Source organism: Sarcophilus harrisii, chromosome 3 (genome assembly GCF_902635505.1).
Source record: "Sarcophilus harrisii chromosome 3, mSarHar1.11, whole genome shotgun sequence".
NCBI lineage: Eukaryota > Metazoa > Chordata > Mammalia > Dasyuromorphia > Dasyuridae > Sarcophilus > Sarcophilus harrisii.
Window position 1 is genome coordinate 504388484 of NC_045428.1, and position 16271 is coordinate 504404754.

The 16271-nt window shown below is 39.4% G+C and overlaps 1 protein-coding gene across 5 annotated transcripts in view; it reads right to left on the bottom strand.

The window, feature by feature from the left end:
- The window catches only part of TENM4 (teneurin transmembrane protein 4), a 1164499-nt gene that overhangs the window by 48054 nt on the left and 1100174 nt on the right, over positions 1-16271 (bottom strand). For all 5 annotated transcript variants that reach the window (XM_031963708.1, XM_031963710.1, XM_031963707.1 and 2 more), the window contains 3 exons: positions 10813-11045; positions 5358-5512; positions 199-1076 (listed from right to left, as the gene is read on the bottom strand). In XM_031963708.1, coding sequence (XP_031819568.1) covers positions 199-1076; positions 5358-5512; positions 10813-11045 — 1266 coding nt within the window. The remainder of the gene's footprint in view (positions 1-198; positions 1077-5357; positions 5513-10812; positions 11046-16271) is intronic.

Below are 16271 nucleotides of genomic sequence, written 5' to 3' on the forward strand. Positions count from 1 at the left end.
TAATTGGGGAATAGGAAGGGAGAGGAGACTTTTACACCATGCCATGTTGAATCCAAATCTCCTAGAAAAAGCCATTTGGAATATAAAAGCACAGAAAACATAACCCACACTTCTGACCAAAACTGCCCCCCAACCAAACCCCACCTTTTAGAAAGCAAATGTGGTTAATGACTCTAATGGAATTAGATCGGTACTCACTCATAAAACGTTGTCCATCCATTTTCATTGCTTTTGGTTGCGAGGAGACCAGAATTGCCATGGTACGTCATTTGGGCCAGCTCATGCCCTTGGGTTGTCACACTTTTGAGGGCACTGTTAGTGCCCATTGTCACCCAGTACACCTGGCCATCTGGGACCACCAGCCAGAGAGGCATCCCAGTGGAGTCCCTGCGCACGTTCACTATGTTGCCGTTGTTATCTGTGATGAGGGTGATGTCCCCGTCCCCTGTGTAAGTGAAGTTGTACAGGTAATCTCCAGTGGGGAGGCTCTGGGTGTACAGATGCTTGCCACTGGTGTCAAACAAGTAGAGCTCCTGGTCAATGGGGGAAGACAACTCATACAAATTCTGGGTGTTTAAGAAGGGCTTGTTTTTCCGGATAAAGCGGATCCTAATGTTTCCCAGGTCAGCGACATAGAGCTCCCCATCAGCACACACAGCGAGGGAAGAGGGGGAATTCAACTTAGCATCCTTGGCATACCCATCGTCCCCAGAGAAGCAGTCACAGTTAGCATCGTTCTTGCAGTCGCAGCCACTGGGAGCCCCGGCCACCAGGGAGATCTCCCCATTGGTGGTGACCTGTCTGATGCGGTTGATTTTCTTTTCATCAGTCTCTGCAATGTACAGGACCCCAGTGTGAGAGACAGCCAGGGCTGTGGCAGACTCCAGCGTTGCATGGACTGCCACCTTGCTTAGTAAGAAATGGTCAATACCAGGGACCTGGCAGTGCATGGGTCTCCCTGCAACAATGCGGACTTGATGGTTCTCAGAGATCTGCAGGACCACGTTGTTGTCAAGAACGTAGAGGGAGTTATCCATTGGGTTGATCGCCAAGTCAGTGGGCCACTCTAGACGAACCTGGCAATGAGACACAGATATGAGGTGAACTGCTCTTTCTCACTATTTATTTCATCCCTGTGACCATTATCAGCCATTCTTTCAGCAAATACTTTTAAAGATCCTAGTCTGTATAGAACCTTGGCATAAGTCAGATACTTTTAAAGATGCTACTATGTATAGAACTTTGGGACAAGTCAGATACTTTTAAAGATCCTACTCTGTATAGAGCCTTGGGATAAGTCAGATACTTTTAAAGACATTACTGTGTATAGAGCTTTGGGACAAGTCAGATACTTTTAAAGATGCTACTGTGTATAGAGCTTTGGGACAAGTCAGATACTTTTAAAGATGCTACTGTGTATAGAGCCTTGGGATAAGTCCAAGGGGATACACATAGTTTAGATAAAATACAGTCCCAATCATCAAGATATAGCATACATTATTGTATAATAAATGTACACTATATACAGGGATCAGGGAAAGCCTTGGAAAGAAGGTGGCATTTGAAGCACCATGAGCCAGGAAATATTAGCCAATGTAATAGAAACAGCTTGGTGAAATATACTCCCAAGGCTCACACATATTGGCTAAGTAACATCAATCCTTATTTAAACTCTTCCAGTGATGGGAAACTCTATCTAGATCTAAATCTAGAGCTATCTATCTATTTATCCATCTATCTATCTATCTAGACATATATATATATATATATATATATATATAATATCACTATATTAAGGCAGACAATTCCACTTTTGGAAAATTCTATCAGCAAGTTTTTTTTGGGGGTAAATGTTTTTTAATTGACATGAATTCTCTCTATATATAACTTTGATCTCCCACTTCTCCAAGTTTTGCCTTCTGGAAGACAAGGAAGATTAATTTTAATAGCAAGGACAAAAATGATATACCATATTCCACAAACTACATGCAAAGTCTAGTAAAGGATTTCTGATGAAGCTGGGCCACATCCAGCATTCAGCCCAACATGTAGAAAGCAGTTAATAAATGCTTTCTGATTGACTGCCCAACAATCCTTTTCTTGAAATCTCTTCTCCTTATGCCAGCCTGAAATAGTCCCTTCTCATCTCTAAACTCTTATGGTAACTTATGGTAACTACTCTTATGGTAGTTAGCATCTGGGGTATTGTTCCTATGTAGGCTCATGATTTCTTGGGTTTGGGCATCTTGAAATGTCATTTAGGTTTTTTTGTTGTTTTATTTATATTTCATGTGTTTATGTTTTATCTCACCAACTCCATTACTGGGTTCTCAAGGGCAGAGACATCATCTTATCCATCTCTCTATGTCTCCCCAAGATCTAGCAAAGGACTTTTCAAACAGAGGCAGGTCAACTAGATAGATCTTCCAAGTGAGGAAGTCAAAGTTCTAAGGGGGAACTCAGTAAATAGCAGAGCAGGAATTGAACCTGAATCTCCCAAGTCCAAATTCGGGCCACATCCTGCCATTGTTGCTGAGGATTCACAGTCCATATTAACACATATTTTATGGACTAGCTCCATAAGAACCAGCACTTATCAGGTGAGTTTATAAAAAGTTGTGCCATTTTAGAGTAGGGAAAGCAGTTCCAGCTCTCACAACACTCATGCCTAAGAGAAATTCTTTGTGGGGTTTGCCTATTGAGCAGCCACCTTCCTCTGAAGCCTTAATAATCCCCCTAATTGGCAATGAGCCAATGGATTGGGCCCTATCTAGGTCCTGAGTCAGAAACACAAGTCTCCCCGAGTTCAGATACATCCTCCAACACTTACTAGCTAAGGGACTCTGGGCACTTAACTCCTGTCTACCTCACTCTTCTCATCTGTGAAGATCAAATGGGGATAAAACCTTAGTTTATTTCTCACTATTTCTCTCCTTTGAATTTTCCTCGTGCTTTGACTAACTCTGTAATACAACTATCACTTGTTTCTGATTTGTATTGTAATAATTTGCCTAAATATCTTATACATCCATACATTCCACATGGTAGGGACTGTTTTATATATATATATATATATATATATATATATATATATATATATATATATATTCATTTTCTAGCCTTGGGTACAGGGATATGCACACAGTATTGATTAGGCTAATGAATGAATATTGAATCAAGCTGTGGTTTGTTGATGGTGCAATAATGTTCCTCCCTCATTTCTGTATCTTAGCCATGGCTTCCCTAGCTTTCTCCAGACTCTGGCCTATGTTTCTCATTCCCTTGGAGAATGTTCCCTCCTTCCTGTGGCTTTCCATCACAACTGCCTTCATACTTCCTATTCCTCTTTGGAATATGGCTTCACAGCTGCCCCTGGTTACCATCAAGACCACAGTTTACTCTGAAGTGACAAGAGAATTTTCATTTTCTTAAAACTCATTTCTTGTCATCGTTGGCAGCTAAATATTTTATACCCTCTGCTCTCATGGTACCCTGGGGACCTGACTGCAGAGACCATTATGGCTGTCACCAGTGATGAAAAAGCGATCCCCAATGCAGGAAAAGTGTCTGTATGCTCATGAGTGTTCATGTACAGATCAAGGGAATATTAGAGCTGGGAAAGAATACGAGAGGGTAGAATGTTCAGACACGGAATGTTAAAAATTGAAAATGGTTCTTCAAAACCCAGGCTAGAACAAAGAACAGAGGATGTTACAAACAGAGATCAGCTACCTCAATGCCTCATTTTATAAATGGGTAAATTTGGTCTCAGAGTGAGGAAATGATTTCTACAAGTCCAACTAAGTACTAAGCAAGATTGTTGGGACCTGATGGGGATTCTAAGCCCTGAGAAAGCAGAGATTCTAAGAATCAGATTCTGTTTCTTGACTCCAAAGCTCTTTCTATGCGATCCCATTGCCTCTGACTATCAATCAGTGCACATCTACTCATCTATAGATATAATTTCATCAACAATGTGTCTGGGCGGGAAAGCCAGCAAAGAAGGGAAACATTAATGAGTATTTCAGTAAATCTAGGAAGTCTATTAAACAGACCTGAGACAGGTAAGATAGAACTGGACCAAAGGACAGAAGACCTAAGATCTCATCATAATTCACTGTGTGGCTGAGGTCAGGTCAGCCAACCTCACAGGGCCTGGGATTACTCATCTTCAGGATGGTTATTTGCTGAATGTGTGACTTCAGGCAAATAATTCCTTCTGTTTTAGAAGGTTCCATTTTGTGAAACTCAGTTAACTCTAAGTCCTTCCCAATACTAAATCCATTCTATGGTTTAGGAAATCTGAATTTTAGTTCTATTAACTCATTCTTTGATCTTGGTCCAATTCTTTCCCCTCTCTAAGGCTCAGTTTGCTTCTCTGTAAAATGGGAGCTGGTTTTAGATAATTTCTAAGGTTCCTTTGTGTCTAAGATACTTATTTGTACTATACTATCTCACTCAGAAAAGTATGAAAATAGATAATTAAGAAAAGTACATTATAAAACAACAAAATCATATAAATATCAGCTAGAGGTTAGCTTCAAATTTAGGAAGAACTGACTAGTCTAGCATCTGACACATTGGCTAGGTAATCCTGGTGCAAAATACTTAACACAGCAACTCTCTTAAGAGCCTTAAGCTGCAAAGGAAATCCTTTCTTCACTTGGAAGCTCTCTATTGGAATTAAATCTCAGGTCCAGTCCTTATCCCTATTGCTACCCTATTATCATAAATTCTATGTTAGGAGACATTTGATGCCTGATTTAAAGACCTGGTAGGAATTCAGCAGGTGACCAGAGGGAGCAAAGGTAAGCTAGGTGTAGGACCAGAAGATGTGCACTATCTAACCTCAAAAAAGGTGGTTATGAGGGTCAAATAAGTGTGTAAGCCAAATGGGGATATGAGTTATTACTAATATTATTAGGCCTTGAATCAGCTCCTGTTCTGCAGGAGAGGGAGGGAAGGTGGGACCCGTGCTTTGGGTCACAGGAAGAGGTCTGACAAACTCTAAAAATAAAAACAATAATTGAAAGAGAGAGCACTCTTGTGTGGGCTGGTGTGTTTATTAGGCGAAGGGCTTAAAAAGCTTGGCTTGATTGTGGCTGTAACCAATTTGCAATCTGATGTAATTCAAGACTTCTCCTCTTCCTGTTGTTGCTAATTTAGGCAAAAGTGTATGTATGCAAACCACCACTTCCTCGATGTTAATCCAATTCAGTCCTGAGTGGAGGTTGTGCCAAATGACCAGGCCATAAAGAAACAGGCCTCTGGCCAGATCCTTGGTGGGAGGCCCGAGGTCTCTGGGAGCAGCAAGCCAGGCTTCCAGCCCAGGGATTTTACTCTGGGACCCTTTTTACCTGAGAGATATCCATGACGGAGTCACAGCTGAGAGGTCGGGCAGACGTCAGGTCATTGGATCCCAGGAGAGTGGAGATGATCCCATTCTGATCAATGCGTCTGATCATGGTGCCGTCCACAAAGTAGATCAGCCCAAACTTGTCCACTGTAATGCCTGAAAGAAAGAAAATAATTACCAACAATTAGCTTTATATGGAATTGTAAAGTCTACAAAGCTCTTTACATATATTATCTCACTGGAGGCTTGAAACAAATCCTATTTGGGGAAGGGGGAGGGTGGGTGCTATTATTGTCCTGATTTTACAGATGGGAAAACTAAGATTTAGAGAGAAGAGGTGGCTTAGAGAGGAGAGGGTCACACAGCCAGAAAAGTATCTGAGCAGTATTGAAACCAGGTGTTCCTGCCACCAAGTGCAGTACTCTCATCCTCTGTGACATCTACAAAGCACAAGGTCTGCTGAAATCAGGTCATAGGTACCTGTTGGATCCCTTGAGGGATATGAGACTGGAAAATTCCAAATCCTGTTTTATTTGTTCCAACTTGATCCCCTGGCACGTGTTCCCCAGACAGAGACTTTCTGTGAGCCTATTTCCTCATATGTAATATGGGGATTTGGCACTGCCAATCAGAGAAGTTTGTCATGAGAATCAATACAGATGATGCCCCAGGGAAAGGGCTTTGTGTCTGGGAAGGGTCATTAAAAATGTGAGTACTATCTTTAGGTCCCCATTTTCTGAGTGCAGACAAAGCGATAACAGCTTGACCATCAAATGAGATGATGAATGTGACAAGCCACCATCATAATTTAGGTTTTTAAAAAAAGATCTGAAGAGTCATTTTAGGAGGAAAAAAAGAATTGGATTTATTCTGTTTAGGTCAGGAAGGTAGAACCAGGTTTAAAGGTGCCAAGTCACAGAGAAGCAGGTTTGAGCTTCACCAAATTAAATAATGATTCATCAGAGAAGCTAGTTGTGTGTCAGGCACTATGTTTGGTGCTGAGATATAAAGAGAGAAAATGATAATTATGAGAAAAAAAAACTTCCTAATGCTTCATGCTGTCCCAAAATGAAATAGGCAATCTTGAGGAGTTAAGTGGATTAAGGAGGGGAGAGTGATGATGTGGTAGTGGGTTCCCCATCCATCACTGGAAGTACTCCAGAAGAAGCTAGATGAATGTTGGTTGGGAATGACATAGAGGGGAATTTTACTTGGGGAAATTGAACTAGAGGTTGTCTGAGGGGTCTTTCATGATGCTGTGATTCTAAGTTATAACAGAAAATAAAGTAACAATGAATATTTAAAGGCTTGTTATATAGAAAAGAATGTCTACTTATTCTTGTTCAGGTAGGGATTAGACTAGAAGCCTTCTGAGGTCATTCTGGCTCTGGGATTCTGTGAAATGACTTAGATGAGGTGACTTTCTCCTGGTCACCCACTTGTTCCACTGGATACTCCTATCTCTTCTGTGGCTTTCTTTAAAGGGTTCCTGACCACTTACATTTCCCCTTCTTGCTCTTATATCCAATGACTACAGAATGATGCTTGAACACAATGGAGATTGGGGTGGGAGGTTCTATGGGTCTGAGGTTGATGCCATCCAGGTAGCAAACATTAAGATTGCAAAAGAGCCTAACATGGCTGGGAAATATCTAGGAGTCATTTAGTCCAAACCCCTCATTTTACCAGTAGGGGCAGTCAGCCCCACAGAAGGGAAATGACTGGAATAAAACCAAAAAGCTCTTTGGTCATTCCTAAAGTGTGATGACTTAAAATGAGTCAGTCAACAAGCATTTATTAAACTCCTAATGTATGCATTTTTACTACAATTTACTATTTACTACAATGCAGAATAGTTTAAAGTACCCTGGATTGGATTGGATCTACCCTCTGACTCTTAGGATTTGGGCAACTAGGGAGCAAAGATCTCTGAGCCTCAGTTTTATCATCAATAAAATGGGGATGATGATTCACATACATCAAGGTGAATGCCATCAAGGTGTATTATTACAAGCTACCCACTAGGAGTTGCTCCATTAGCATTATATTTCTAAATGTTGGAGAGTAATTTTCAAAGCGAGGACAAGGTAAGTTCATAGAAGGGGAATCCTTCTTCCCTTGTCTGCCTTGGATAGAAATTAATTATGCTCTGAAAGCACCAAGACAGGGGTTTCCTTGTCTGCCTGTCTTTTGTTTCCTCCCTCCTGCGCCATCTGCCAGAACTGATGAGGACTCAGTTAACAATGGCGGTTTTGTTTATGGCTCTGACTGCACAAGCTAATAGAAATGATCAGTCCCCTGATTAATTCCTTCCCTTTTGTTGTGTTAAATAGATGGACTTCTCTTCCCCTCCCTCAGTAAACTGTCTGCCAGTGGTAGCTGGTCTGTCACTTGAATCTGGGTTAATTACAGGCTTTGGGGCAACTTTCCAGCCACAGTGTGTGTGTGTGTGTGTGTGTGTGTGTGTGTGTGTGTGTGTGTGTATGTATGTATGTATGTACAGAATCCCGGACAGAGTCTTAGGAGAAAACTAAGAGGGCCTCTAACAAAGCTGGGGATTTAATTAATATTATTTATGGAGAATTACCAAAAGGAGAGATGACTGTCTTCTCTTCTGGGGTTTATGATAGAGAGGCAGGGGGATAACATTGCAAGGAGCCAGAGGATCCCAACTTTGGAAAAATCTCTCTGAGCTGCAATTTTGTCATTTGTAAAATAAGATGATTGGACCTGATGTATGATTCTGGGATGCATATACTAGGGAAGGGCAATGAATGGGATTCAAAATTGTTATGTGAGAATGCATAGAAGGAGCTGAAGGGTTTGGGCTTAAGGTAGAGGAGACATAACAGATGGATGTCTTCAAGTATTTGAATGACTGTGAAAGAATAAATTTGAGGGTTTTGTTTGTTTGTTTGTTTGTTCTGTTTTGTTTTTATTTTTGTTTTTTGGTCCCTGAGGAGAGATGTAGGAACTAGGAGGAAAAGAGAAGTAAGATTTTACTTTTTGCTTTTTCAATAGAAAAACAAATACTTTTTAAGAATTATAATGACCAAGATTATTGCATAAATATGTATACATATATTGGACTTAACATATATTTTAACAGGTTTAACATATATTGGATTACTTGTTATGGAGGGGGAGGAAGGGAAATTTTGGAACACAAGGTTTTGCAATGGTCAATGTTGAAAAATTATCCATGCATATGTTTTGAAAATAAAAAGCTTTAATAAAAAAATAGAATTATAGCTGCCCTCAGATTCTGTGGAGCAGGTATTCAGGATCCTTTCTTCCAAGGGAAGGAGTTCTATGTTTCTGGAACTCTTCCGGCCAGAGCAGAATGATCACTGGGGAGGCTGGAGACAAAATAACCTTGAAGGCCCTTCAAATCCTACCTGGGACCACTTGATACTTTGCAGTAGGGATTTTACAATTTCACAAAGTCATATTTCAGTTTAATATTATTATTTTTTGCCTTTCTTTGTATTCCTAGTGCTTGGCACATGCCTGGCATGCATTAGGAGGTTAATAAATGCTTGTTGACTGATTGATTTTAGGAAAGATAAAAAAACTTTGAATTTTCATTGGTAACATTCATTATGTAAAATAAATATAAGGTCAGAAAGAAAGATGTAGAGAAGGTTAACCAATATCCCAGCAACTAATGGTATCTATTCAGTGTAAAAAGAATACAAGAGACTGATGGTGAGAATGGAAATAATGGGAGACTTGATAGGGAAATGATCCTATCATCTCCTAGTTTGTAATAGAGGACAAAAAAAGCCAGTCTTGGTCTGCCAGCCACCCTTAGAGCAGATTTCAAAGGGTTCAAAGACAGCATGGCTAATGAGATGAACCACAATTCTAAAGCAAAAATCAGCAAGTCACTCCTCTCTTTTAGGCAGGAGGGAAGATCCAAATCAATGAAATCTGTGATCCTGCAGGTATTGAAACATAAAGTAACAATTTTGTTCTCTGATCCAGAATTCTGTATTCTAAAATCCCTACCTGCTCTAAAATTCTAGCATTCTCTGATGTGGGACACACCTCCAGGATGTACACCTGCTACTATAGATGTCTGTGGTTATCCTGGCTTTTTCAGGGTATGATGGCTCCAAATGGCTTTTGTTCCTGAGCCAGAGACACATACAAAGTCTCTGATATAAAGCTAGAATAACACTATAGGGGATGGATTAAGGATGGGTACAGCTACTCCCCCAAAAAGACTACAGTTATCCCTTCTACATCTCAACTTTCCCCATTGTGGTTTTGAAAGAGTGAAAGGACCCTGAGTATCCTGTGTGACCAAGGTTAAGTCATTATCCTCTCTTTGCCTCAGTTTCCTCCTCTAGAAGAAGGAGGTAATTATAGCCCTTATCTCACAGAGTTGCTCTAAGGACCAAATGAGATACATAAACTAAACACTCTGTGTACCTCAAATCCCTCCATAAACACAGCTTTTATTACATGAACACAATCTAAAATTTTGAAAGGGTAGAAATGTATTAAGCTAGGGAAGGAATGTACTAAAGCTACTGAAAATTAAACCATTAGTAATTTTAAAAAATGATTATCATGCCATATGTGTATATATATATATATATATATATATATATATATATATATATATATATATGTTAAAAGGAGGAATAAGTGTTTTTTCTCCAGTTATCTCTGAGGAAATCTAATTCCACTGGATCTAGGTTGCTCTTTCACATATCTTTGGAAAGGCATCCATGGCACAGCAGTGCTAAATGGCAAGATGGACAACATGGACAAAAATCCATCCCAACCAACAGCTTCTTCCCAGAGGATATCTTCTCAGTACCTCTTCCCAGGACTATTACATACCTCATTAGTACCTCCTGATCGGAGACTTGAGCCAACCACCCATAATGGATTTTAGGGGCTTCTCTCTGCTTCCATCTTGGCTATCTCCCCTCTCCATCTTCCCTTTTCATCTTTCTTTTTATGTTGTCTTCCTCTACTAGACTGTAAATTCTTTGGGGGCAGGGAGTGTCTTTCTTTTTAATATTTATTTCTTTGGTTAGAATAATACAGGCTTTTTGTATTGATCACAGTATAGCTGCTCCCTCTCAGATCTTCCATATCATCATAGTTCACTTTATATCATATATATATTATATCATATGCATATTATATTCTCCTATTAGACAGTAAGCTCCTTAGGGACTGTATACCCAGCACTGAGCATAGGGCCTCCTGTAACAACTTGATGAATAGTTGGTCTGAATTGCATCAAATGTTCTGGGTACTGCCAACCAATATTCAAACGGATGACTGTTTTTGTTTTTGCTATTTTTTTGGTTCTCATCCCATTCTCACTTATTGCTTCCCATGAGACGCCAGCATAATTAAATATGAAACATCCCAACCTGTTGTTTACTCCCAGCATTTTTCTGTGGAAAGAATGACTACAGGTTGGACTTTACCCCTGGGATTGGTGAGCGTGGCTTCTGTTGCTTTCCCACCATCACCACAGCGAGTGTCATCAAAGGGAAGGCACTGATCTCCCGTCCCCGCCACCACCTCCGCGTTCTTGACGACATCCTTCACGACTGTGGTTGACTTGACCTTAAAGACCCGCCGACTGTTGGTGTCAGATAGGAAAATGGATCCAGTGATGGGGTCTGTTGTCAGGTAGTACTTATGAGCAGGACTATGACTGAAAGGCAAAGAAAGAATAATTCTAGTTGAGTTCTTCTCTCCCAACAGGTCAAGATAGACCCACAATCATCACTGTGAAAGTCTTGAAGATACAAGCAAGCATGTATAATGCTGAGATATTCAGAAAGTAGGACGACTTTATGATGCCAGAAATTAAAGCAATCTTAGCAAAGAATTTAAATCATGCTATTCTCTCTGTTTAGAATACTCTCACCATCTAGCTTCCTGTATATTAATTTCCTACCCCATCCTTCAATGCTCTGTTCAAATGTTTTTTCCATGAGCATTTCCCAGATTTCCTCTTCCAGAAGCAATTTTTTTTTATGTCTACAGATTATAAACAGTTGGATCTCATAGGACTCTATACTTTTCTTATGCACTTATCATAAGCTAATTTATGTTAGATATTTCTGTGGACATCTTTAGTCCCTCTATTAAACTCTAATTTTTGAAGACACAGACTATATTCTTTATTTTTGTAATTCCTATAGGACCCAGCAAAGTGGCTTGTTTATTGTAAATGCAAAACAAATGTTTATTGAATAAATCAATAAGTCTAGTCCTTCAAAATGGCTTAGTAATAGCAACAGTAATAGATAACATTCATAAAGAACTTTAAAGTTAGCTTTACACATATTATCTTATTTGATTATCATTATTATTACCACAATTAATAATATAACAGGTGGCAAGTCACTTAATCACTGTTTGAGTTTCCTCATTTGTAAAATGGGGATAATAGTAGCACCTCTCTCCCAGATTGTTACAAGGATCAAATGAGATAATAATTATGAAGTTCTTAGCACAGTTCCTGGCACATAATAAGCACTATATGAATGTTACCTAGAATTATTGTTACTATAATTAACATAAACACAAATGATTTTTAAGAAAGCAACCTGAAGATCTCTTGGGAGACCTTTATACTTGAGGAACCATGACTCTCTAAGATTCTCATGTAGGACTCTTGTCATTTATCCTTAGTTGACTATATTCCAGGATCAAAAAAATGTCATAACTGAAAGGAAACTTAAGAGATGGGAGGGTCCTTCATTTTATAAGAGGAAGAAGATAAAGTCTTAGGGATGTTACTGATGTAGGCTCATACATCAGGTGTTTAAGTGAAATCCAAGTCTCCTTCTCTGTGGCATTCTTCTGTCTGTCCCAGATCTCCTGGTATTCCCAAAACTGTCTTTTTGTCACAAGGCCAAGAATACTACAGTAAATAGTTAGGGAGAGAAGAGAGATGCAGGAAGAATTTATCACTGTCACAGAATTCAAAGCAGAGTCAACCAAAATGAGCATTCTGCTTTCTATAAAAGGTAATATGCTTCGAAGAATTGAGATCAGAAGTGGAGAGCAATATTCAAGAATGGGAGAAAGGAGCAAAAAAAATCAAGGTAATGAGTGTTCTGCACTCTTTTAAATATATTTAAGTCGCTGTCTTTTGAGATGGCAGGTGTCAGATCTCTGTTATTACATCTGAAGGTATGATATATATTGTATATGACATATATAATACAAAATATATTTCTTCACAATGATTTGCAATCTCAGATTCTGAGTCTAGGACCTGACAACATTAATATGACAGCCTCAAGGAAGACAGTTTGGGCTTCTATAAATTCATAAAGCTCATAGGGTTACAAGATTTAGAACCAGAAGGAACTTTAGAGCCCAGCTAGTCTAGCCTTTCCCAGTTTACAAAAGAGAAAACTTGAGTTCTGGGAAGGAGAAGCCATTTAAATGGCTGAAGTCACACAGCTAAGAATGCAGAGTCTAGATTCACACCAAAGTTTTCTTTCCAATATATATAACTCTTTTTTTTTTTGTGCCAAAATTGGTTGTTTTCAGGATTGGAGCTCCAGCTATCATTACATATGGCTGTCTTTTTTTTTTTTAATTTTTGGCTTTCTGATTTTTCCATATAAGGTGGAGGTGACAGAGACTGGAAGCAACTTTTCCTACTTCAGAGACATGGCAAGTGTCAGAACTGAGATTTGAACCCAAAGCCACTGACTCCTACATTCAATATTCTTTCCATGGGATACCCAAACAAGTCTGAATATGACCTTACCTGCCAAAATTCTTGACTTATGGGCTCCCACTGAATTAGGACTGATGGCTGAAGGGCTAACAGTTCCAGGGTTGCTACTCCTTAGCCTGATGTCACTGATAAAGTTTATTGACTTTTGATTAGTGATGGGAATGTCCATGTAGGACCCTACCATGCTGGATTTCTTGCTTTCTCTAATATCCTCCTCCTCCACTTCAATATAATATGGTATTCTCAAGGTTCCAATAAGAAATATATCTCTTCTACCCCTTAAGCTGTGTTCTAGGGCAGTGGTATCAAATTCAAATAGAAATGGAATACTATACCATACTACATGGTACATAAGCATCCCTGCAGGCTGCATATTTAGTCAGGAAAGCACTTACTAACATTTTTCTTGTCCAATGGTATTTTTGTTTTGTTCAATATCCGGTTCAGGCTGCACTAGTGGAGCTTTGGGAGCTACAATATAACAACCTGCAGCATGTTTAACACTTCTGTTCTAGGGGATAAGTGTTATTGGGATTGGGCTGGGCTGGGGTCTGGTCTAATGTAGGGAGATAAAGAGTATTTCTTCCTTCTCCCACAAGCTTGGTTGGCAAGAGCTTCTTAAGTACCCCAATAACATCAAAGCAATGGGGTATGTCAATGTGGTGGACTAGAAAGAATCATAACTGTGAATTCAGAAGCCAGTTGATCTAGGGGGTGAATGTACAATCTAGAAGACCCAAGTTTGAATCTAGACTCAGGCATTCACTGGCTGTGTGACCCCTAGACTCAATCAATCCAACACTTAGTTTTCTCATCTGTAAAATGGACATAATAATGACCTCCACCTTATAAGTTTCTGTAAAATTATGAGGATCAGATGAGATAATACATATGAAACATTCTCACAACTTTAAGTGCTATATAAATATTCTATTGTTACTACTATTGCTACTACTACTGGGCAAATCACAAATCACTTTCTTATTCCTAAACCTCAGCTTCCCTCATCTGTAAAACAGTGATAATCATTTTTATATTATGTGTTGTTGTGAGGAAGGCATTAGAGTGGTCTTAGGGAGCTACAGAATTGTGGAGTTGTTATCTTCAGTTATTAACAGCCCATTTGGTGGAAGAGTTTTTTCTCTACACCCCAGAACAATCCCATGACCTATCCTACTAAAGTCCAGGCAGATTTTTCTCTCTCCAGTTGACATGCATTGTGGCTACATCCCATACAAGGACCTTTAAGGCATCCCAGATCTGGTAACAAAAGCTTTCCTGATGATAGGAGACAGGTAGGCCATGATTCCATGTACCCACTTGTCACTCATGATAAGTGAGTGACAGACACCTTAGGGGAAACAGGCCCACCTTAGGTAGAAGAAGTACCTGTCTACTCTGATCAGTCCCATGTGTTTTTATCTTAGTTTTTACTCCAGAGGTTCCCAAGGAATGTCATTCACCCTGGGGATTTTTCAGATTATCAATACCAGTACTAGGGCAAGACAGACAAGGGAGGACTTGGATCCTAGATAATATGTGAAGTAGAGAGCCCAGCCTTTGGTCTTAGGAAAGGCAGCATGAAACAAACTCAGGGTCAGAAAATCTAGTTCTGATGCTAATCCACTGGGTTGTTTCAGGAAAGTTTGGGCTTTCTGGGTCTCAATTTTTTACTCCTTAAGATGAGGAAAGGTTAATTAGATGTTCTAGTAAAAAAGACAAATTTAAGTACAATGCCATGAAATACTGCCTGACTATTAGTCATGTAAGAAGCAGAATGGGATATCTTGGAGATAAGAGATCAGAGGATGGACAATGGCTTGTATTTTAGAGTGGGGTGCCCTTCATGGCTACTGAGATTCACCCCAAGCCTCAAATTCAGTGCTCTTAAGATCTCATTTAGTCATCTGTCCAGTTCTAATGGTCAGTGACTCTATGACATACTATAGGCTTTATTTCCCCTGGCCCATCAGTTTGTTATAAATGTCTTTATCTGAAAACAGTTGGCCATGTTTCTGCCCCTTCCTTAATTTTTTCTTACTAGTGGATTATGAGTCAATAGAGAGTCAGAACAATAGCTCTTGGGGTCTAATCCTTCCAGAAGCACAGTATAGAGCCTGATCTTATGTCTTAGGCCACATCTGAAGCAGTTTGCTCAGCTCTGGATTCCACTTTTGGATGACACTGAGATCCAGTGGGGTTTCCAGAGAAGGGAAGAGACTGAATGTTTGCTTAGAGACAAGGAGATTTTTGGGGAACAGGATACTTGTTTCTTGCAGAAACTTGAGAAAGGCAAGAGACTTACTTTGCTTGTCTAGCCCCAGAAGGAGGAACAGTGAGTGGGAATTAGAGAGAGACAGATTTTAATTTATTATAAGGAAAACTTCTTTTAAAAGTTTGAAAGTGAAATGGACTGCCTCATAAGAAAGTGAGAGTTCCTTGTCATTAGATACCAGAAATTTACTCATAGGAGTGGAACTAGGGAAAATTTAGGCTTGAGTTAGAGAAGATGATCTTTTGAGTTTCCTTTCAACTCTGAGGCAATCATGATTCTAATTCCAAAAGGGACATTCTGGTCAAATGATGGGCTCCGGGCATCTCACAAATAGGGGATAGGGATTGGTCCCTGTGTGACAGCTAAGCAAGAAACAGGCTTTCTTCACTCTAGGGGGGCTCTCCAAATAGCTGAAGTAAGTGATTTTTGACAAGGATAGTGAATCATTTTTAGAGAAAACTTACTGGATGAGAAATATGATGTCTGTCCTTTTTCCACATTGGTTTTGGTAACCACCGAAATACCCATTTAATCAGCAACTTCATTTCTAAAGCCTGAGGCAGATGTCTTTAATTTCAGAGGGTGCTGTCACTAAGGGCAACTTTCATATTTTCCCAAGTGAGTCAGAGAAGGGAACCTGGAACCAGGTGCTATGGGAATGATTTGGTGTGGCATTTTAGGAAAGAGAATTTTTTTTTTTTTTTTTTTTTTTTTTTTTACAAATACAGCATGTTAGAAACTGTGAAGGATTTTGAAGGTCATCTAGTTTAAGCCTCTCTCTTTTTTTAAAGGCATTATTTTTCTATATTTCAGATTGTTGAATTATAAAATGTATTTATAAGTACTAATATAAAAAAAGAATCATTCAAAGATTTTGTTGAGTGATGTGATCTCATTATAAG